This window comes from Gymnogyps californianus, chromosome 14, assembly GCF_018139145.2.
Source record: "Gymnogyps californianus isolate 813 chromosome 14, ASM1813914v2, whole genome shotgun sequence".
Lineage (NCBI taxonomy): Eukaryota > Metazoa > Chordata > Aves > Accipitriformes > Cathartidae > Gymnogyps > Gymnogyps californianus.
This window is the reverse complement of record NC_059484.1, coordinates 21600674-21622040: the sequence shown is the minus strand read 5'-3', so window position 1 is coordinate 21622040 and position 21367 is coordinate 21600674. Positions and strand designations below refer to the sequence as shown.

The following is a 21367-nucleotide window of genomic DNA, read 5'->3' as shown; positions in this document are numbered from 1 at the left end:
AGCTCCTCTTCCTTGCAGGACTCAGTCCCTACTTTTGTATTCCGTCAGGATTGTTGCTGCGTATTGGAGCTCAGCAGATCCCAGCCTGCTTCTCTCGCTGCATTGTGGCTGATCTCGGCCATGAATCCCCTGTGCCTATTCCAGCTGCTCTGCCCACCTGTATAATGATGGCACTTAGCGCTAAATAGCTTCAAAAAGGCCTTTTAAACATTAACTAATGAATCTGCACAACATCTTTGTGAAGGAGCTATACATTATTTAAGGAACTCAAGGAGAGAACAGAAAAGGCACTGCAAGTGGGGCTGAGTTCAAGACTTGGTGCCTCTGATGTAGGCACGCTTTGTACCGAAATGCTGAGCTGCTCTATCGGCTTATTTCCTTTTGTTGTCTTAGTCTGCAATGGGATATTTATTTTCATAATAATGCATTATAAGATCCCAGCTTTCTAAAACATAAGCAAAGGGCTTATCAGTTCTTAATCTCTGCCCTCACTAACCAGAGAACGCAAAGTTTACTCCTTTGATTTGTAACTGGGTGAGACCCTTTATTGGGCTCAAAAGCTCCTTATTCTGTCTCTTAACCCACCTTCTGCCCTGAGACACAGCACACTGGGTGGCCGTCCACAGCTGAAACAGGAGGCTGGCAGTGGTTCAGGGACCTGCGTTTTTAGGTATTTCTGTGAAGCACAGGCGGCTGAAAACTTCCATCACTGCATATGCAAACAAAACAGATCAGTCCCGTGTCTGCGTACATGTGTTTACCCTCGTGCAATCTTGCGCCCTTTCATACGTGCATCTCCCAGTACTGGTAAGCTGCTTCTTGGGCAGCGAAGCCTCAAGCGGACTTCAGAGCCCTTGGGAAGTGTGATCCCTACAACAGGATCCTGCAACAGAAAAACAGGATCCCCAGGACCTGCCCAGGCCAACCTGCTGGGTCGTGGCCTCTGCTGTTCCTGAGCTGGTGTGCCGTGCGTACCTTACCATCTGGCGTCTAATGCTTGCCGCTGTTTTGGCAACGTATGCATGAGCAGGAGGAGAGGGGGAGGAGGCTGAAGATGGCCCTTGCTGTGGAGCCTTCATTCCCTTGGGGGACCTGGCGCGTGACGATTAGCCAGACATCTCTCCTTGCTCTCTCTTGGGCACAGTGGGAGATGCTTTCTGGCAGCTGCAGTCCTGGGAAGGGCTGCATAGAGGGGCAGGAGTCAGCATAAAACCATGCTGCTTATATCCCAGTTTTTCACAGAGGAACATATTTGGCTGTTGGGATCATTTATTTAAAAACATTTGGTAATGGACACATCCAATTGCCTCTGCTTTTCCCTAGAAATTGGTGGAAACGGTGAGAAAGCCACAGGAACAGTGAAGAGAATGGCAGGGCAGTAGTTCACCATCACTGTGCATTTGTTTGGCAGCATGACAACGCCAAATGTGGCTTCCCACTGGTTTGGAGCCGTGGCTCCATGTCCGTGGCAGCACAGCGGAGGTCGCGGCTGCGCCCCGTGCCCTGGTCTAAGAACTGCCACCCTGCACGCATCCGAGCTGCTCCCGTGGTGTGTACCAAGGGCGACTCTTGTCCCTTAACCCAGAGTGACGTGCAACTGCAGCGTACGGTTTGGGGAGGAAATTAAGCATGTGCTGGATGGCGTGGCAGTGATGAGTCTGCTGAGCGTAATCGTCAAATTATACAGCTGGCTTGGAGCACAGCCGTTCAGGTGACTGAAGAAGCAGCACGCTAGATATGACTTAGGCCATCCTTGACAAAGCATGGCTGCCTAGTGCAGATATTACAGTGGACGTTTTTTGTGCCATGAGTGTCTCCCTGTTAGAAACTTGATGAAAACCCACAAAACCCACCTCCCAGGGGTTACTATGAAAGAGCCACAAGATGAAAATAACATCTTATCTCCCGCTGTGCTGGGCCTGAACTGTTCATCTTGGGGAAGGAAACCTCTGTCGCCTGGCCCTCTGCGAGTGCACAGGTACGTGTTTCCGACGCTCACAAGGATGAAGGATCGGCTGTCTAAGAGAAGTGCAGTAAGGAGCTGGCGCAGGAGCGAAGCAGTGGTGGGCTTTGCGTGCTCCAGGAGAAGGTGTGATGGATGAGGGCATTACTGTTAGTCAGGCGGTCCATCCTTTAAGTGTTAAGAGATGGTCTTGGGTTTCTGAGGAGTTTCTTGATTTTAAATACTTTTCTTCTTCTTTTGGCTAGCTGCAAATTCTCTCCTGAATTCACCTAGCAATTAATGAAACTGGTCTATTTTCTTCTTCTTTCTTCTGCTTGGGGACCCCACTGCCTCAGTTACCCAGGTACCTGGTCTGTGGGTCTGGGCTGTCGTGATTTAGCTGCTGAAGCGTCTTGCTTTTTGTATATAAGTACAAACCAGTCGATACCATGATCCTATTAAAGCAGTGACTGCCTGAGCAAGGTTTATACTGTAAGGTTTGAACTGCGATTTGTTTTTATTGGGAGCTATGAAAACTGAAATGACTTTGGGCTGTCATTGAGCACTGATTAATGGCAGCACGCAGCGGCAATGCGAAATGCATCGACCCCGAAGGAGGTTTGAGTGTGCCGAGTGCTGAGGATGCACTGCAGGCAGCACGGCTGCGCCGGGGTCCGGCAGGGGCTGGGGGTGAGCGCCCACCGTTGTGGCTCGTGCCCGTGTTTTGTGCCTCCCTGCCCGAGGGGAGATGGCCGCTGTCAGCCCCGGAACTGTGTCTGCTGGCATCGAGTGCGATCCGGGTCACTGAGCCAGAGAGAGCGGAAAAGTGTGGTGCTTGATTGTGTTGAATGAACAGTACATTTTTTGTAAACACTTTGTCTTCTCTTTCTGTAACATTCGTGAAGTAATTTAAAATAACACAGGGTACTTACATGGCACTGTAAATGTGCGGGCCCCTCATCGCGTGTGAAGTGCGGTGAGCACAGGGGGACCGGGCCGTCCGGGGACGGCAAATCTCAGAAAGCGGCATGACCCAACACAGTTCCCTTGTTTTCCTCCTTCAGTCTGGGGGTGCGTGCGGGAGGCAGGGAACCTGCCCGGACACCTCTGCTCCCGTGTGCGGGGCTGGGGCCAGTGTGGCGGGGACGGGGTGACTGGGATTTCCCCGGGGGTTCAGGTCCCCAGAGCCCACTGGGTGACGTGACCTCCGGAGCGTGCCGGGCCCCGCGGGTGAGGGGATGGGCTCGTCCTTGGCCGGGGGAAGCTGTGCCTCTCGGCTGGGTCTGCACCAGCAAAGCGGGTCGAGGCTGTGCTGTCGTGCGGGGCCCGGGGACGATGCCCAGGCAGAGGCCGGCAGAGCCGACTCCCGTGGGAGCTCACAGCAGCGTTAATGCCCTTCGCTTCACCACTCACTGGTTTTTGTTTAGCATCACGGCTGGGCTTGACCTGTGCAAACGGCACAGCTGGCAGGTTGTGTCCTCCAGACGCTTGAGGAGGAGATCCTGGCCCTGTGGGGCTGGGCTCTCCTATGAAGGAGGTTTGTAGGGATATTGGTCGCCTTGTAGGGCAGCCACATAAAATAAACCCAGAATAAAACGTTCAGTTCTTGCCTGTAAAAAGACCTCTAGCAGTCTCTCCCTTCTGCACTTCACCTCTTGCTCGGAGACCAACAGGCTGCCGGCTCCTGAGGCTGTGAAATCACGAGGACCTCAGTGCTCCAGCGGCATTAGGGGTCTGGCTTTAAACACCTGAACTACCCATTGAAGAAGGATTTATCGCAATGGGTATTCCTAGGGATTTCATTCCTTAGTCTGGGCTGGATCAGATCGCAGCCGGCTCTAAATCTGGGGCCATTTGTGTCGCCTTCTGCCCCCCGGCAGCTGTCACAGCACAGATCCCCGGGGCTGGAGCGGTGGCAGTGCCGCTCCGGCGGGCCGGGCACAGACCACGCGTGAGGCTGGGCAGGGTCTGGCAGCCGCCTGCGCGTGAGCCCCCGGGAGGGTGGGATATGCCCTGCCTGTCTGCACAGCAGTGCTCTCCAGGCGTCGGGAAGGAGCGAGTCGAGAAGCGTGTTGGTCCAAGAGAGATCTGTGTTCGTGGCAGGCAGAGCTCACCGTACAGTTTTCTTTTGTTGGATGCCCCTTCTCAGAGCTGTGGGATATCTGTGCACACGCACATCCACGCAAACAGGCAGACACGTGTGTGCAGATCCTGTCAATACAAGCTTGCACGCTGGTGTTATTTCTCTTTAATTTGGTTTCTTAGTAACCTGCCTGAAGTGGAAATTTCACAACAAAACCAATGCATTCAAAAGCAGGAGCTGATGAGAAGGCTTCCCTTTTATTTTTGCCTTGATTCTGCCTTTAAAGTCAACGTTCCTCAGCTGAAATGAAAGAGTAAGCAACTCACAAGCAGATGGCAACAAACCCACCACGCTAACCCATGAAGAAAAACCATCAAGGTGCATTTTTTGACCTGCTGCCACATAGTTAGATGTTATTGCGTTGAAAGAGGCTAATCGACTTGACTATTTAACCTAATAGCAGCTTAGGCTTCTCTCCATCCAAACTGTTAATCTGAAGTCTTAGGCAACAGAATAATGGGAGAAGAAAACAAATACTCCAATTGATTGAAAACAGGAGCAGCCTAAGAGCAAGAGGCAAAAGTGTTTGTCGCTTGGGGAAACAAGAGGCAGTCGTGTTCCCTGCATGATTCTTGTCCGTAGTGTCCCCGTGGGCATGGGCACCACCGCGGGCCATCGCTCCCTGTGGCCGGGGCAGCCCGCGTCCCCAGGATGGGGCCCTGGGGATGCTCCAGCGGGGCTCCCAGCCTGCGGGTCTGGGGGCCCTGCAGCTTGCGGAGGGAGCGGGTCAAGAGTCGCCGAGAGATGCTCATTTTCAGGAGAGATGCAGGACCGCAGTGACAATTCCTGGTGCACGAGCAGGTCCAGACCCAAGGATGCCTGGTGCAGAGCAAGGAGTGAGGCTTGGCCTTGTGAGGGGGTGAGCAGGGGCTGCCCGGACCCACTGCGTGGCCCCCGGGGGGTTCCCGTGCCTTCCCCATCCTCCTCTCGCCGGGGAGGCAGACAGGTCTCCGTCGTCTTCTGGGGGTGCTGTGTGCTGAACATGAGTGCACACACAACTACACGGCAAACACATTGCCTGCAGATGAGTCCATTTACAATCCTCCGCTGCTCGGGCTGCCTTCAAATCTTTATCTTCTCCTTTTTGTGCTGGCTTTGTAATTTTTCAAGGGTGGTTGTCCTTGAGAGGAAAGGCATTGCAGGTTTGCTGTGCTTGACATCACTCTCCGTGTTGTCTAAACTTAAAAGCCATAAAATTCACACAGATGAAATTTCACGTGTGTAAGACTGGGAAGACCACGGAGAATGTTTTTTGATAGAATGTCATGGCCATATTTTTCTGACACAGGTTATTTGAGGGCAGGGGTGAGGGGAACATTGCTGTTATACCCTTGACATTTTGTTCCCATAAATTTGGCTCTCAGGAAAATGGAGTACTGCAACTTCTTTGCCATAGTCTGTTGGCAGAAGTTACGTATGATGGTGTGTGGATAGATCTAAAATAGACTCTGCAGTCAGCAGGATTATAACTGACTCTCTCTCTGGTCAGATGTGGCAAGTTGGAGTGGAAGGGCTAAGAGAGATGAAGCGTGGGAAGTGCTTGGGACAAGCTGGTGGGAACCAAGAGCTGTAGGTGCTAATGTCTGCGGTTCCTTTGGGGAGGAGTTGGGTGTTGTCGTGGTTTAACCCCAGCTGGCAACTCAGCACCATGCAGCCGCTCGCTCACTCCCCCCACCCAGTGGGATGGGGGAGAGAATCAAAAAAACCCCCAAACTTGTGGGTTGAGATAAAGACAGTTCAATAGGACAGAAAGGAAGGAAAATAATGATAATGATAATAATATGACAATAATAATACTAAAAGAATTAGAATATACAAAGCAAGTGGTGCACAACGCAATTGCTCACCACTCATTGACCGATGCCCAGTCAGTTCCCGAGCAGCAATCCGTCTCTCCCGGCCAGCTCCCCCAGTTTCTATACTGGACATGATGTCATATGGTATGGAATAGCTCTTTGGCCAGTTGGGGTCAGCTGTCCTGGCTGTGTCCCCTCCCAGCTCCTTGTGCCCCTCCAGCCTTCTTGCTGGCTGGGCATGAGAAGCTGAAAAATCCTTGACTTAGTATAAACACTGCTTAGCAACAGCTAAAAGCATCGGTGTGTTATCAATATTATTCTCACACTAAATCCAAAACACAGCACTGTACCAGCTACCAGGAAGAAAATTAACTCTGTCCCAGTCAAAACCAGGACAGGGGGGCCGTCTCTTATCCCAGCACATCCTTCTGCAGCAGTGCAGCTGTGTGTTGCTACAGAGTAGGTGGAGTGAGTTGCTAATACATGTGAACTCAGGATAATCATGTGACATATACTATTCAAATGCCTTTTTTAAATTGGCACAATTACTTGTTTTAGGTGAGTAATCATGGTAAGACTGCATACAAGTTGGCATCCAGTTTCGCGTAGACATTGCATGAAGAATGGGGTGTTCAGTGTTTCATGCCTCAGTACTACGCTGAATGTCCAGAGAACATACTGATGGCTTGATGATGCTCATGCTAATGAATCAATTACTCTCCATGCGCGAATGTTTCTTCCTTTAAACTTGAACACAGAAATCATTCAAAAACATGACAAGAATGAAATCAGTTCTGTTTTTAAATTGGATTAAAGTAACTGGATTCCCATGTGGACAGGGGCAATTGGATTTAATGTTACTTTGCCTACTGTTCCAGTCTCATCTTGGTGGGGATAGTTGTCTGTTTTAGGAAGTAATTTTTTTTTAAAGGACAATAAAATCTTAATGATGACATCATCACATTTCAATGTAGACTTTTATACATAATGTCATACTGACCTCATTGCTTACACTGTTGTTATGCGTAATTCAGGAGAAGGCTTTGGGAAGGGCAGGTACGTGTGTGAGCACATGCACATGTTTAAGTTCGCATGTAACCCATGTGCTAGACCGGGCTGCTGCTTGATTCATGATTTGGTCAGGGCTATTAGATTTCCTTCCCTCAGGCATTTTATAATCTGTTTAACATAACACAGTCATTTGTCTTGTTTGCTGACTACTTAACAGATGGATTTGTGGGTTTTGTAATTACTATATGAACATTAATAAGACGTGATATCTTTTATTAATTAACAGTTTTCCAGGTTTGTTTTTCCAAATGACATGAGGTAGATTATGTGTAAATATCAGTGACATACAAATATTAGTTTTACAACGTTAGCATTTTGAGAAGTCCTGCAAACTTTTAAGGCTCCCCGTGGTGTCTTTTTTTTTCCCCCTCCCCTAAGCTATACTTCATAATTATTCTCTAGTAGCACAACTGGTTTTATGTTTTGTTAAAGGTTGGTCTCTCCTTAGCGTAAGGAAAGCATAGACCTGGCCGATGTCGCCAGCCATGCTCTATATTTATCCTGCCTATGTGATGGTCTTCCATCCCACTTATATCCTTGTATGATACTCACATCCCATCTTTCCTCCCAGAGATTTCCAGAAGTGGAAATCAGTGTAAACGAGTACGAAGACTGCGTACCACACAGGAGAGAAAACTTCTCCCAGCCTGGGATGCAGCCGTTTCTGGGAGCTATTGCTGTACAACAGTTGAAGAATGGAAAAACGAGCTCTCTTGTCCTGGGAAGTAGCGAGAGGCTGGCAGGGCCGGGCAGGGCACCGCAAGGCTCACGTTCACGGGTGAGACCTCAGTCACGCCCAGCCCTCGCGCTGGGACTCCGAAAATGGGGGGTTATTTGTGTTTTGTGACGGAGCAGCCCCGTCTGTTACCCAGGCGGGGGCCAGCCGGGTACCAGGGCGCACAGAAGGGATGGGGAGCCCAGCCAGTCCCAGTGCCACCTCTCCCCAAGCTGCCATTTTTACTGGAGGCACCTTGGAGGTCCTGTGGAGGGGGAGGCACGGCCCCGGGAGAGATCGGCCAAATGTGAATGCTGAATTTCAGGCGTTCACAGAGAATGAATGAAATGGGAATGATGTGGGAGGGAAGGGCTGTACCGAGGGCAGTGCCTGCCCGCAGGGCTGCAGCAGCAGCTCCATTTGCTGTCGTTTGCCGCTCCCTGTTTGTGGCTCTGAGTCATGGAGAAGCAGCATTACCGACTGAATTGAGGACCATGTGCATGTGAGAAATGTTGAACGGGAAAAGCATAACGCTCCCTGACCCTCCGTTAATGCTTAGATGCTTCGAACACGAACACAATTTAAGCTGAAAGGTTCCCTTCTAAAGGGCTTCGTTTTATAGGATGGTATAGTGTAACATATCACCATATAATGACAATATGCAAACGCAGACGTGATGTGAGCGCGGTGCAGCGTCGCCCCGCCGGCGTGCAGCCCCGGAGCGCACAGCCGCCGGCCTCCGAGCGCTCCCATTCTGGTCTCTGGGCTCACCCGGGTCTCGGCAGGAGGCTCACGTGCACCCTCAGTGCCACGGCTGCCATCTCTTGTGGGACGTGTGACCGTACAATAGCAAAGAGGTGAGTGAATCAGAGCGTGTTGTGATGACTTCTTGTGATTTTTCCCATACCAAAATAGTTTTGTGCTTAAAATACGTTCTACGTTAACCGAAGCGTGCATGAGGCTGGACTGGCTTTCCAGCACTCGGCTGAATTTCAGACTTGGTTTATTGCAATGCATTGGCAGCAGACTGTATCCTTCTGCCAAGGCAGCTGGGGAAGAAACACGGTTATCAGGGGGCAGGCCCTTCGCCTGCGTTGGTTGTCGCTTTGTGAAGTATCACTAAAAATTTACAAACTCCTGTGAATGTTGAGACAGTCGGCAAGTAGATCACTACTTACAGCCTCTCTTGGTTGTCCAGCTTTCAGTATTGCAGCCAACAACTGCTTTATTTTGCCTTACCCAGTTTTGCGTTGTCCACCAGCCTGGTTTTGAGACCCCATCCATCCTTCTGATGGTTGCGAAACTTCAACTAATCCTGATAGAGGTCGAGAGTGCTGCTCTGCCAGACATGCAGTTTCCTTTTCTTTGGGGAATTAATCCTGTCTGACTGATGAGCCTTTGTGCTTTCCATTTTACAAGGATGGCCAGGCTGCATCTGGGTGTTCTCCTCTCTTCTGCTGCTAGATGACATTTGAGGACAAGCGGAATGATTTTTGTAAAGTAATAATCCCAGTGCCAAGTTTGCGATGCTGTAAAACTTACTGTGCTTGTGTTACAAGATGCGGGCAGCCCTAGTTTAATTTATACCATGATTTCATTACTTTTTGATGTAGTCCATGTTCAAATTAAATGAAGGCAGTGGACTAATTGCATTTTAGGATATATGATTCAAAATGACTTAGGTGTGTTGGTGTCTCATATTGGCATAAATCCTTTCAAATAAAATCCACTTTTGGGGCCATACAAAATTTTGCATATTTAATACTAATTTAACAGAAATAAATGCTAAATAGTCATTCTCACAAATAATATCTCATCCCAGGATACGTGGGGAAGCATCTTGAGTGCTCAGTATAAATACATTACATGACAAACAGCTTTTTTCTGCACTCAAACTGATCCCAGTTTCTCCTTTTGTTGCTTCTTCTGATCATGCAGCTGATGGATAAACAGTTTGCAGACTATTGGTCGTTTGATAGCTTTCCAGGGTTTTTGTTTTTTCATTTTTTTTTTTAATTACTGTGGTGTGCGATTGTCATCTTTGCTCTGTGGAATTGTTGTTTGCCTTTGGCTTGATGACTGAAATTTTTTAAGCAGGAGAGTGATGAATGAGAAACAGTTTTTGGAAGCCAGTTCTCACACACATACATGCCAGCGGCAGCCAGTCCTTGAAGCCGATGTGAAGAGCCCAGCCTGTGTACGTTATGTTTCATGAACAGCAGATGAAGAGGGGTGTGCACGGCTGAGGTGTGCAGCCAGCTGAAGATAAGCAGATGACCTTCAGTATAATTTTACAATATCTTTTCCACTCACGTGCACATGTGAGCTCACATGTTCCCCTCCTATGTGGTGACCTAACCTAATATAAAACATTTTGGGAGTTGTATCTCTGTATGAAATAGTGGAATTAGCGTGGTGATTTTCTTCACCAACTGAAAATAAATCAACAGGGAAATCCAAGAAACAAAATATTGCCTTTATTTTTCCATTCTGTGCTCACTGGATTTAGTTATTCAGCCTTAGACTTCCTATCATGGTTATCTCATTAACAATGTTCCAGTGTCATCTTGCATCCCCTTTATCCCTTGTATCACATTTCGCTGCAGCAGACTGTAAGCACTTTGGGGCAAGGAGCCAGTATTTATGTGTTACACGGTGCCATGTACATCGGCTGTGTGCTCTATATATAGTGCTCCAAGTCCCCAGGAGACCTTCTGCACTGGTGTCTCACGGTGGTGGTTCAGACCTGGATACCCAACCAACGCCAGTCCCGTTTTGGCTTTCCACTGTCCTGTGCGGTGGAGTTTGTTACTCTAGTTAAAAACCCAAACCAGAGGAACAAACAAAACCCCAACACCGACAGAAGGCCTCATTTGCCGCACTGCTCAGAGTAGCTGTTTTCGAGCAAAAACTTATTCCTTAGCATAGACTGTGCTCAACTGGTTCAGATGCACTGATGCTGTAATACGTGGCCTTAATCTTCAGAAATGGCAAATCCTATTCACTGTGTAAGTATTTAAGCTAATTATGTCTCTGATGCGAGGAACATGTGACAAACAGTTCACACTGTATCCTTTAAAGGACATTGAAGTCTCGGACCCTCATGAAATATTGTGTGCCTCATTCCGTTTTTGGGGTGTAATATGTGTTGTGCAGTGTATTTAGCAATAATATAGTTTAGTAATAATATAGAGAAAATGAGTATGTTATGGCTAGATCATCCGCAGAGTAAAGGAAGAACTAATTCGTAACAAGCTTTTCCTGGAAGCGCCGTGTTTGCATTGCAGTTGCACAGTTACGGTATCTGTTGCATTACAGGAGTGATTTGGTAAACAGAAAGATGTTTTGGCTTTAGAAAAGCTGCATTTGCAATCAAACAGCTCCTGTGCTGATGCCTTAAATAAGAACAATATTGTTTCTCAGGTGAGACTGCTGTATGAAGGTCTAAACAGGCTTTGCAGTAGCTGCAGAGACGCCGGGAGATGAGAAGGCTCACGTCCGTGGAGGAGCGACCAGCAGCCGCGGGGGATCGGCCTGGTGGCAGCAGGGCCCCTTCCTGCGGCGGGGAGGGCGGCGCGGGCCGGCACCGGCGGCGGTTGCGAGCTGCCTCCGCCTGCAGCGGCGCGGCCCGAGCCAGCCGAACCGTCCGCGGGGATGCTCCGCCGGCACAGGAGGCGAAAGCCCGGCCGGCTCTTCGCGAGGCGTCGATGCGTTCCCCGAGGCTTCCCGGGCGCGGCGTGGGGCTTTGCGTGGTGCTGGGCCCCCAGCCTCCCGCACGAAAGGCTGCCCCGACGCCTTGCTCGTCAGCTCTGTTTAGCGCTGGGGCAAGAATCCTGCGGTTAAAGTATGACCGCAGAGAGCGGGACGCCCGATTCCCACAGACACGTACTTGGCTCCGGGAACATTTCTGCAGGCTGTCACGGACATAGGCGAGATCAGAGCCAGGCCCCTTACCTCCGTACTGGTTTTGGTCAAAGTCAACACACTGGTAAGGGGAAGGTTTGCGTACAGGGAACTGGACGGGTGCTGGTACCCCGAGTGGCTCTGACTACAGAGCGGCGTCTGCCTGGATGGGCGATCACACTGAAAAAGTCACTTTCTTAGTGGTGGGTTCATCTCTGCCCTCACAAACCCCGGCTCGGGGAGCGAACGTGGGCACACGCGTGCTGCCGAGCAGTCGGGTCGCTGAGGCCGCCGGCCGCGCGCCGGGCTCGGAGCAGGTTGCTGCGTCTGAGGTGAATCCAGCTGGAGCCCTGAGAAGCCGCAGCACCGACGGTGGGGTTACTGCGGTGCTCGGCGGCATCGCCCTGCTCTTGGGAGAACGGCAGGGCGACGAACTGCAGAACAATAAGTCAGCTTGCTGAGGAAGAGCCAGTAGATAATCCAGGTCTACTGCTTAAAAGACATAGAAATAAGACTCTTCTCTTTCTAATTTCAATGTAGTCCATTGTTATTTCTCCCTGATTTGTCATGTCACCTTTGCAATCTGTAAGATAAATATGTATTTTCTTATATATATAAAGTTCTTATATATATGAAAGTACCAGTAAACAGTATATCCAAAGTACATCATGAGATAATACAAAGGAAATACCTGAAAACATGGTTGAGAAAAGCTATTTCTTGTCTGATATATATATGTATCGCAGTCTGAACTTGCGGGAAGAGTTCCTACTGATTATTAGCCCTGATAATTGCAATGGTCGTCAGTTATCACTGCTCTCAGAAGAGCAGAGAACAAATTGTGAAACCTTGGTCATTTAGCACAAAAAAGTTTCTTCTTCCAAGTGGTTCTGCTGCGATCAAAGATACCGAGAGTTGATGGTTGCGCTTGATGGTGTGGAGGTGTCTGGCCCCGTTCGGTGCATTGAGAGCTCTGTGCTGATGCAGCCTTTCGGGACCACACGTGCAGTGCGGGCACAGTCACACACAGACACACTTACATGTGCAAAATCTGACACCACCTGAGCAAAATCTGTGTAGTTTTGCACTGAAAAAACGTGTCCCGCTACCTCAGTTGTAGCTATTTGGGTATGTATGAAGGGAGAGCAAAGTTTTGGCTCAGAAGAAAATGAGCAAGAAGCACTGGCAATGGGCACTGGATGGGACTGCTCGAAAAAAGGGCAAAAGCAGTAAATAGGCAAAGGGAGGCTGTTCTCAGACCCTGGCATAAAATGCTTAGTAGGGAAAGAGTAAAAATGAAGAAGGGCCTGCTAAAATGCCACAGAAGCTGGTCAGTCTAATTGAAGATAGGAGAGAAAGCACTCGGAGAGCAGCTATTCCCTGAGCCGGGCTGGGTGTGTGGCAGCGCTTGTTACTGGTGTGCTGTTAATCATGTACAGCTTGTACCAGTACCAGTAGCAGCGCATAGCAGGGGTGAAGGCCAAGTAGATCAATTTATCATACGACCTTTGGGAGACAGAAGTCTTCACCTACTTGGCATTCGATGAACTGATTCTTCCCTTTTCTGCCCTGAGGTCCTGACCCTTGTTCTCCGTCATTCGTGAAGGAGAGGGCTGCAGCTTGCCCTCTGCGTGTGGCCTGACTTCCCAATTTTCTTGATCTTGGTTTAATCCAGTAAATTATTGGTCTTCCTGAAGTCATGCTAGTTAAGGTTGATGTGATTGGGACTTCATCCCGGATATGGGTTACAGCTTCCCCAGCTTTCTTACATGACTTATAGTTGAAAACGTGAGAAACAAACTGACTTAGTATAGTGAAATCACAGTCGATTCTTTGGTGTGCTGCCGGAGAAGCGCAAGGGCACGGTTCCAGAGCACGGGCTGGCGGATGCGCAGGGGGCTCAGCAAGCCTGTTAACGTGCAGTGGGATTCGCAGACATTCTCCGGTGACCGCACAGCAGCCCAGCCCTCCGTCTGCGGGTGAAGAGGATGGCCCCGCACGAGGCGTTCACCGGAGGATGTTCATTCAGAGCATGTTCACCTGCACTGTGCGTCCCTTGATGGCTGGATGGGAATGGTCTGTGTTGGCCAGCGCAAGCTGGTGCCCTTCCCGAGCCTTCCCCAGGCTCCCCAGGCTGTAAACAAGCAGTGTCGGTCTCTCTGGGTGCTCAGCTATATGGTGGGGATAATATTTATCCACCCGCTGTAAAGCACTTGAGTGTCCGTGGTCCTCTGGAGAGAAAGGTCCCTGACCTGGTGTCTGTGTCTCTGGTTCTGGATTGAACCACCAGCGTGCTGGACCAGGCGCTGCTTTGAGAAGGCTTCGGGAGTGTCAGGCAGCGCGGCTCCCGGCGCAGCCGGGACAAGCCCAGGGCTCCGGGGTGTGCTTGCGAGCAGGGGTCGGAGGCACTGAGCGAGTGATAAAGCCCCCAAAGGCTGCTGAAGGAGGCTGTTTCTCCAGAGGCTGTGCAGCGTGCTCGGCTGCAGGGTGACTGGTGTAATTGTCTAGTTACTGTTGGCGATGCATTTCCAGCGAAAGGCCTTAATTCCTGATTCACTTCTGTTTTCCCACTGGTGCCCAAGACAAGGACTTGCCCTGCCAGGTTAGGTTCCCCTTGCGTTGCTGGAAACAGCGTGTGTTTTCGTACAGGGGCTACGTGCTGCCCAAGCCCTCCAGCCGGGGAGGTGCAAGTGCAAGGCCTGAGGGGTCAGTGATGCCCACAGGTTTGGGGCCGTGTCTGAAGGCAGGACCACGCTCAGTCAGTTCTTCCCAACGTGCTGCTGGGCGATGAATGCTGCCAGTCCCGCGCTGAATGCCCCAGGCAGTCCCACGTTTGCACCTCCGGAGGGAAGCCTGGCTTGCAGCTCAGCTCTGGCTTAGAGGAGGGAGCCACCGGCACCCAGACCCCTGGTTTCAGCAGGAGCCGGACACCTGAATGTCTGCTGTGGTCGCTTAGAGGTGCTGCTCCCTGCAGCAGCGGCCAGGGCTTCCTGTCAGCCGTGGCCATCCCAGGGACACCTCACCTGCGGCGTCGGATGTGTTCAGCACTGGGGATCACGACAAGCTCTGGGTTCCTGTAATGCAGCTCTTCCAGTGTGTGCAGCACGGGGGTCTCTGCCCTGGGACAGCCCCTTTCCCTTTGGGGTCATCCCTTAAATTCAGGCCAGCCAGCCACCAAGCTGACTGGCTGACACCAATTACATGTGGGATAATAGGAGTGTAATTACCCCATTTTTGCTGCGTATTAGCTTCTCAGATTTGAAGTGCTCTGTCTACTGGAATCTGCGAGCTGAAGGACTCGGAGCATATGTATAAATGCATTGGGAACTGGACATGATGAGAGAAATTCTGCAAGAGCTTTAAGTGCTCTCCCTCTCAGGATATTAATTTTATGACATGACCTTCACCCAGATCAAAAATTAGGTGCCGACTTTGGTGCAAGCTGCAGAGTAGTGTCATGCTAGCACTGGTTTCCCTTTCCGTGCAGAGATGGGCTTTCAGTTAAGGCATGCTCTCATACACTGAAGTTCTGCAGATCTGGTTAGTGCAGATAGTGGTGGCCACCGATTGTGTTGTGTCCTTAGTTTGATAAGCCTACAAGCACTCCTCGGGAGAAAACTTCTTTCCCACATAAGACAACAACAACATGGAGTCAGCTGTGTTTTCAGAGTGACAGCAGCCTTTCAAAAGCCAATACTGGTCTAAGGGATTGCATCACTTTATGAAGTAATGATCGGCACAACGAATGTCACGAATTCTAATAATTTACATATGCGTTAAAGCGCACTGTCGAGAAGGATGGTATTTCTCTTTCAAACATATGCAAGTAAATATTTATCCCCGTTGCGATCTCCTCTAGGCACAGTCAGTGCCTCTTCCCAGCACCCCCGCTCCCACCACATCCCAGGCTCCTCAGGGAGCATCTGCAACGCTCCAAAGCGGCGTCAGCTCCGGTGCTCACCGAGAGCGGTGTGGAGAAACGGCCCATCTCACTGTGCCCTCTGATGTGTGCGTTTCCATAAAACACAGATCACGGCACGCGGGGAAGCTGCTCAGCAGCTCAGTCTCCAAAAAGCCATCTTCCTCCACGTGGCAACAGCGGTCGAAGATGCTGCAGGGTGGGAGCTCGTCCTGCTCCCGGGGAGGGTTTCCCCATCCCGCCCCACAGCAGGAGGACGTTCCACCCGCGTGAAGGGGCAGAGCGGGGGCAGCAGCGTCCGCCTGCGGCCTCAGGCAGAGCGAGGGGCCACGGGGACCCCCCCGCCAGCCCTGTCCCCTGAGTCGGGGCAGCGGAGCTGTGTGCATGTGCTGTCACCAGAGCTCCTCCACACAGGCTGACCTCCCAGCATCGTCCAGCAAGTCAGCGCCTCAGTGACGGCACTGCGCTAACGATCAGTTAATCAATAGAAATAATTCTTACAAGTTTAAAAGAAATTTTGTTATCTAATAATATATTTAACAGGTAAAAAAATGAGGCTAGTGTTCTAACCCAGACCAGTAATTAGGAAAATAGATTTAGTGCTCATGGATGTGAAGGTAAAATAAATGAGGTGAAGGAATTTTTGTGCTGAGCATTAAATCAGAGGTTTGATTCAATTATTCTTAACACACTGCTTAGGTCCCACAGAAACCTGTGCATGGGAGCTCTTAAACCTATTCTAATTGAAGCAAAAATCAGTGGAGTGGAAAGTGTCCTGGCTCTTCAAGAGATGTCAAAGTATATAACATGGTAGACACCTGGGGGTTTGGAAAACAGTGACAGCTACAAGCTGACCTTTGGCGAGTTTAATCTGCAAATGGATTCCTGCTTAGGACAGCTAATGCTTTTAGTTATTGTAAAGGCTCGTTCCTGGATTTTAAAAAGCTGAGAATAAATGGATTTCATGATGCAGCTCCTATGCACGTTGCATAACAAACAGGTGACTTGTGGATGTATTTAAATGATACGGTGTATTGAAAAACTTTGCAGGACTTATGAATACATAATTATAATTCATGCACAATGGGGAGAATAATTTTTCTAGTTAATAAAGGAGAAAGGACTTGGCACTTGTTAAAATGGAAATACACTGAAGACGGAGCCTGCTGAAAAGGGAAGGAGGTTGCTGGTTTGTGTTTATGTTTCTTAAATAATATTCATAAGCATTGCAGGGGCTTGTTATTCAGCAGGGCATTGCCTTTTGACTGAGGCTTGCCGTCTGAGACCTGAAGGGAGGATGTGATACGGTAACGTTTGCTTATTAAAAATCTGTCTTTATTTTTCTTTTCTGGAGTTGGGATTGTTTAAGCTACGTTGCTCCTGGGTCTTACACGGTGTACACAAGTGCACACCTGCAGGCAAATGCACATCTAGGCAGAGGTAATCTGATTTCTGGGTGTAGTGTTTTGGTTTGGTTTTAACCTTTCTTTTCCTTCTCTCTTTTCCTGCGGGAGGTCCGTACCCTTCCCTTCCCTTTGGAGACAGGCGAGCACGAGCACGGAGGTGTCAGTTGACTTGCCCGGAGCCAGCAGCAGTTCTGGGTCCTGCGATGCTGTGTTCGGGTCCGGTCCCCTGCGCTGTAGCGTGTACAAGGAGCTACCAGCAACACAAAAGTTATTTTTAAAGCACGATGTTACTGCTGGGGCTCTTTCTGGCCTGCAAGAGAGCTTTGGTAAAGACATCTCTGCACTTGGCCGTGAAACCATGGCCAGGTCCTGTGCCTTGTCACAGTGAGTGAATTCAGACTAACCTGTGGATCTCACCCACTGCAACCAAGAGCAGCGTCAGCCACAAATACAACGTGTTTGCTTAACTTAAACATGCACCTGGTGATTATAGCAAGGAACTCGCATTCCAGAATAATTCAGTGAAGGCTTTGGGCATGGAGACTTCAGGCTCGTGCCTGTCTGATGAATGCTTCTGGCTTGTCACATCAGTAATCCCCGTATTAATGAATGGCCTGTGATGTGATGTGGTTGACTGACAAATCCTTGAAGTTATATATGCGTATGAGTAAGTGCCAGAGTTCTCCAAGGTGCAATTTTACAATGCCTTACATCAACCTCCACGTGACAGCATGTCAGAAAGCGTCCTGGGGACGCAGGCAGCTGAGAGCCTGGGAATTCACCTTTCCTCACAAGGTCACAACACGGGGCAGAAAGAGCTTTCCCTCTCTCTTGCCTCTTGCCTGAGAGGATCCACACGCTCCTCCAAAAGGTCTGTGGCGGTGCTGCGGTGCTGCGGTGCTGCAGTGGCGTGGAGTGCCCTGTCCACAAGACATGCATACTGGACGTACTGGAGTCCTTGAGCCTTCTCGCTCAGAGATGCTATCTTCCTCACTTCCCCTGAAATAAGCAGCTCCCAAGGAGGCAGTGCGATCTCAGCAGAATAGTAACGTAGGCTGTAAAATCATGCACCTTCCCAATGAGATTTTAATTATGATACTACAGTTAGGAGAGGAAATCGAGCTGCAGCGCACCACTGTATTTACAATGTTATCCAGCATCTTTGTCCGTTCCCTCTGCATCCCTTATTTCCCCTCTGGTCCCAGTAACAATAACGCTCCTTGCTGATGTGGCAGTGGGCTGTCAAGACAGCTCCTGTGCTGTGGCAGAGCCGCACTCTGCCGAGGTGGGCACCGAGCTCCACGGTTCCTGCGGCTGACCCCGGACCCGTGCCCCGGGGGGGCTCAAGGGATGCTGGGCTCACTGTGCTGGTGGGTGGGCATGCAGCGCAGAGGTGCCGTGGGGCCTGTGCCCATCTGTGCCCGGCTCCCCTGCTGCACCCAGCCAGCGCCCAGCACTGATGACAATCCTGGACAAAGTGAGGGCTCTGCCGCTACCGAGGGTGCTGCCGAGGCAGGTCTGGGCCGTGGGGCAGGGATGTGCTGTGGGGTGCAGGCCCGGGTCGGACCCCAGGCTGTGTCTGTGCGCCCGTTTCCCTTCAGCGGAGGAGAGCGGGGGGCAGAGGGGGCACTGCAGGTTGGCTGTGGCACTGGCCTGAGAGCGTGGAGTCGTGCCCGTCCCCCCTGCTGCTGCCCAGGGCGCACATTGCTGCCTGGCTGGGGACATCTTGTGTCCTGACACTGCGGTTGGGTTTTACCTCCCGCTTCAGGTGCAAGAGCTCACAGAAGTGGCGTTGGGGGAGCTTGCCCCCTGTGAGTTTCTTCCCTGTGTCTGCCAGTGGCTCAATCAGTGCCAAGGCTTATTTCTTCCTGGACTATATCAAGACACAAAACCCTCCCAAGGAGCAATTGTTTCCCTTTGGCGTGCACCAGATGACATGTCCAGAATACAGCCTGTCCTTTCAGAGATATGCCCTGAAAAGGAGAGCCCTCCCTTCCCCCGTAGCCCTTGTGCTCGTGCTCTTCCCTGGATGTCACCGATCCCCGTACCCGCACTGACCTTCACAGCCACAAACCACCGAGCCTCCCTACCCCCTTCCACAGCTGAGATGGGGCGAGCCTGGGCAAGGCACCCATGGGCACACACCTCCTTATCACTGCTGGCACAGTACCCCCATGGCCCTTGCTGCATCCCCTGTCCTGGGACACCCGGCGTTTACGCGCTGTGGCTCTTTTTCTGCCAAAAAAGGGCCTGGTGTCAGACCCCGGCTGTGTTCTTGTGTTTGGGGCGGGTGGGTCAGGGAGCAGCACTCCTTCAGGCAGGAGCTTCCCCGGGGGCACGGGTGTCCTCCAGAGGCAGGGGCATCCCGGGGCAGGAGCATCCCCCGGGCAGGAGCATCCCGGGGCAGGAGCATCCCCCGGCCAGGAGCATCTCGGGGCAGGAACATCCCCCGGGCAGGAGCATCCCGGGGCAGCAGCATCCCGGGGAAGCAGCATCCCCCGGGCAGGGGCAGGGGCAGGGGCAGGGGCAGGGGCAGCGCCGCGCTCCGCCCGGCCGGAACGCGCCGTGCCCGACGGGGCGGGCGGAGCGCGGCGGCGCCGTGCCGTGCCGTGCCGAGCCCTGCCGTGCCGTATGGGAGGAGCCAGCGGGCTCCGCCGCCCCTGCGCCCCCCCACCGCCGCCGCATTTCGCGGCCGGCCGCCGCGGAGCAGGGCGCGGGGGGGGGATGATGGATCCGCGGCTGCGGCTGCTGACGCCCCGCGCCCGCCAGCCCGCCGTCAATGGAGGAGGACGTTGAGACCCGCAAGATCAGCAGCAGTTTCCTGCGAGACCACAGCTATGCCACGGAAGGTGAGCGAGTGCCGCGGGGGCGGTGGCAGCAGCCCCTGCCCGCCCGCAGCAGGTGGGGGCCGCCCCGCGCCAGCCTGCGGCCCCCGGCCCCCGCCGGCTCTGCCATCCGCCCGCATCGCCCCGCATCTTCCCCCGCGGCTCCCCGCGCCCCCGGCCGCGCTGGCGGGGCCGCTGCTGGAGCCGGGGCCGGGCACCGCTCCCCGCCGGGCCGGGCCGGGCCGGGCCGGGCAGCCCCGCGGCGGCGGGTGCCGAGGGCGGCGCGGGGGTCCCGGAGGGTCCGTGCGGGCTGCGCCGTGCGGCTGACCCGCTCCGGTGACTCAGCAGCGCCGGACCCGCTGGATTCCCACCGCCCTCCCGCCGGGGTGGGCTACCCCGAGCCGGGCTTGCGGGGGTCCGGCGCCCCGCACGCCGGAGCCGCCGTGCTCAGCCGGGCAGGTCCCTCGGTGGGCGCGGGGGCAGCCGGAGCCGCGGCCGCTGCCGAGCCGGAGAACCGAGAGCCGCCCGCCCGCAGGCAGCCCGGTCCCCCGTCCCCCCCGCGCCCCGGGGCGCCCGGACGCCCTCCGCCTCCCGCCCGGGGAGCCGAAGCGGGTCGGGGCCGAGCCCCCCCAGCCCCTCCGGGGACCCCCCGCGCCTTCGCCCGTCGCTGGGCTCCTCCGACGCCTGGGGCGGCCGGCGGGAGCGGGGAGAGCCCAGGCCCGTCCGCCGCCCCTTCCCCGCCGGAGCGGAGCCAGCGGGGCCGCGGCCGCTGCCCGGCCAGGGCCGAGCGCTGCTGGTGGCTGCTGGGCTCACTGGGAGCTGGAGGGATGCGGGTGGGCGGGCGGCCGCGATTTCAAAATGCGCTTCATTAGCTTATGACTGCGTTAGTGGCTTCCGCAGGTAGCCTGTGACTGTAGCTGTGATTGTAAGGTTAGGAAATACGGCAAATACTAGTGCAATTCTTGTTACAGAAATCAAATAGTTGTCTCAGGGCTGTTTTTCCTGCAAGCCTCTGCAGGAAGAAATACGTATTCTGACTTGTGTGTTGCAGAGGCGAGGAGATGCCAAAACTGTTAGACACGGGTAGTGTCATAGCCCCGGCTAAGCTTATGGGTGCATTCGAACACGGTTTCCCGTAATGGCTCGGGGAGCGGAGGAGACGGTGTGGCCATGTTCAGCTCAGGCATCAGAAAGTGAGCTGCAGCCTGCACATGACGCTGCAGCCTGCCACAAAGAGGCAGGCTCCACCAGCGGAGGTGGTGAAGGAGGGACGGGGACAGAGCCGCGGCTGCCTCTCCTGTCCTTCCTGACAGCAGAAGGGCTGTTGACTTCACGTCAGCTCCCTCACAACCTCCTTTTGCTCCCTTGCTTCAGGAGGAAAATGCAGCTGCTGTAAAGCAAAACCAAATCCCCCCCCATCCCTCCCGGTAGTGCTGACCCCTTATATGAAACTTCAGAAAACAGACTCCACACCAGAGAGTCTGAAGAGGCTTATTAATAGCTTAATTAGTAGCCAAAGAAGCTTTCCCTTACTGTTTCATTCTCCTAAGGCTCTAGAGGAAGCCAACATAGGACCAGACCTTGGGAATTTTGTGACTCCAGCAGATGCCTAAGGATGGTTTTTCTAGCGGGAAAATCTTCGGCTTA

At 52.5% G+C, this 21367-nt stretch overlaps 1 protein-coding gene across 3 annotated transcripts in view; it reads left to right on the top strand.

Moving 5' to 3' along the window:
• Positions 1 to 21367, top strand: part of PPP2R2B (protein phosphatase 2 regulatory subunit Bbeta) — a 116929-nt gene that overhangs the window by 23597 nt on the left and 71965 nt on the right. Inside the window, exon 1 of one of the 3 annotated variants that reach the window (XM_050905191.1) lies at positions 19671 to 19744. The exons of the other annotated variants lie outside the window; for them this stretch is intronic. Within the exon in view, the coding sequence (XP_050761148.1) occupies positions 19675 to 19744 (70 nt within the window). The 5' untranslated portion in view covers positions 19671 to 19674. Of the gene's footprint in view, positions 1 to 19670; positions 19745 to 21367 lie in introns of those variants that run through there. 3 annotated transcript variants of the gene reach the window in all.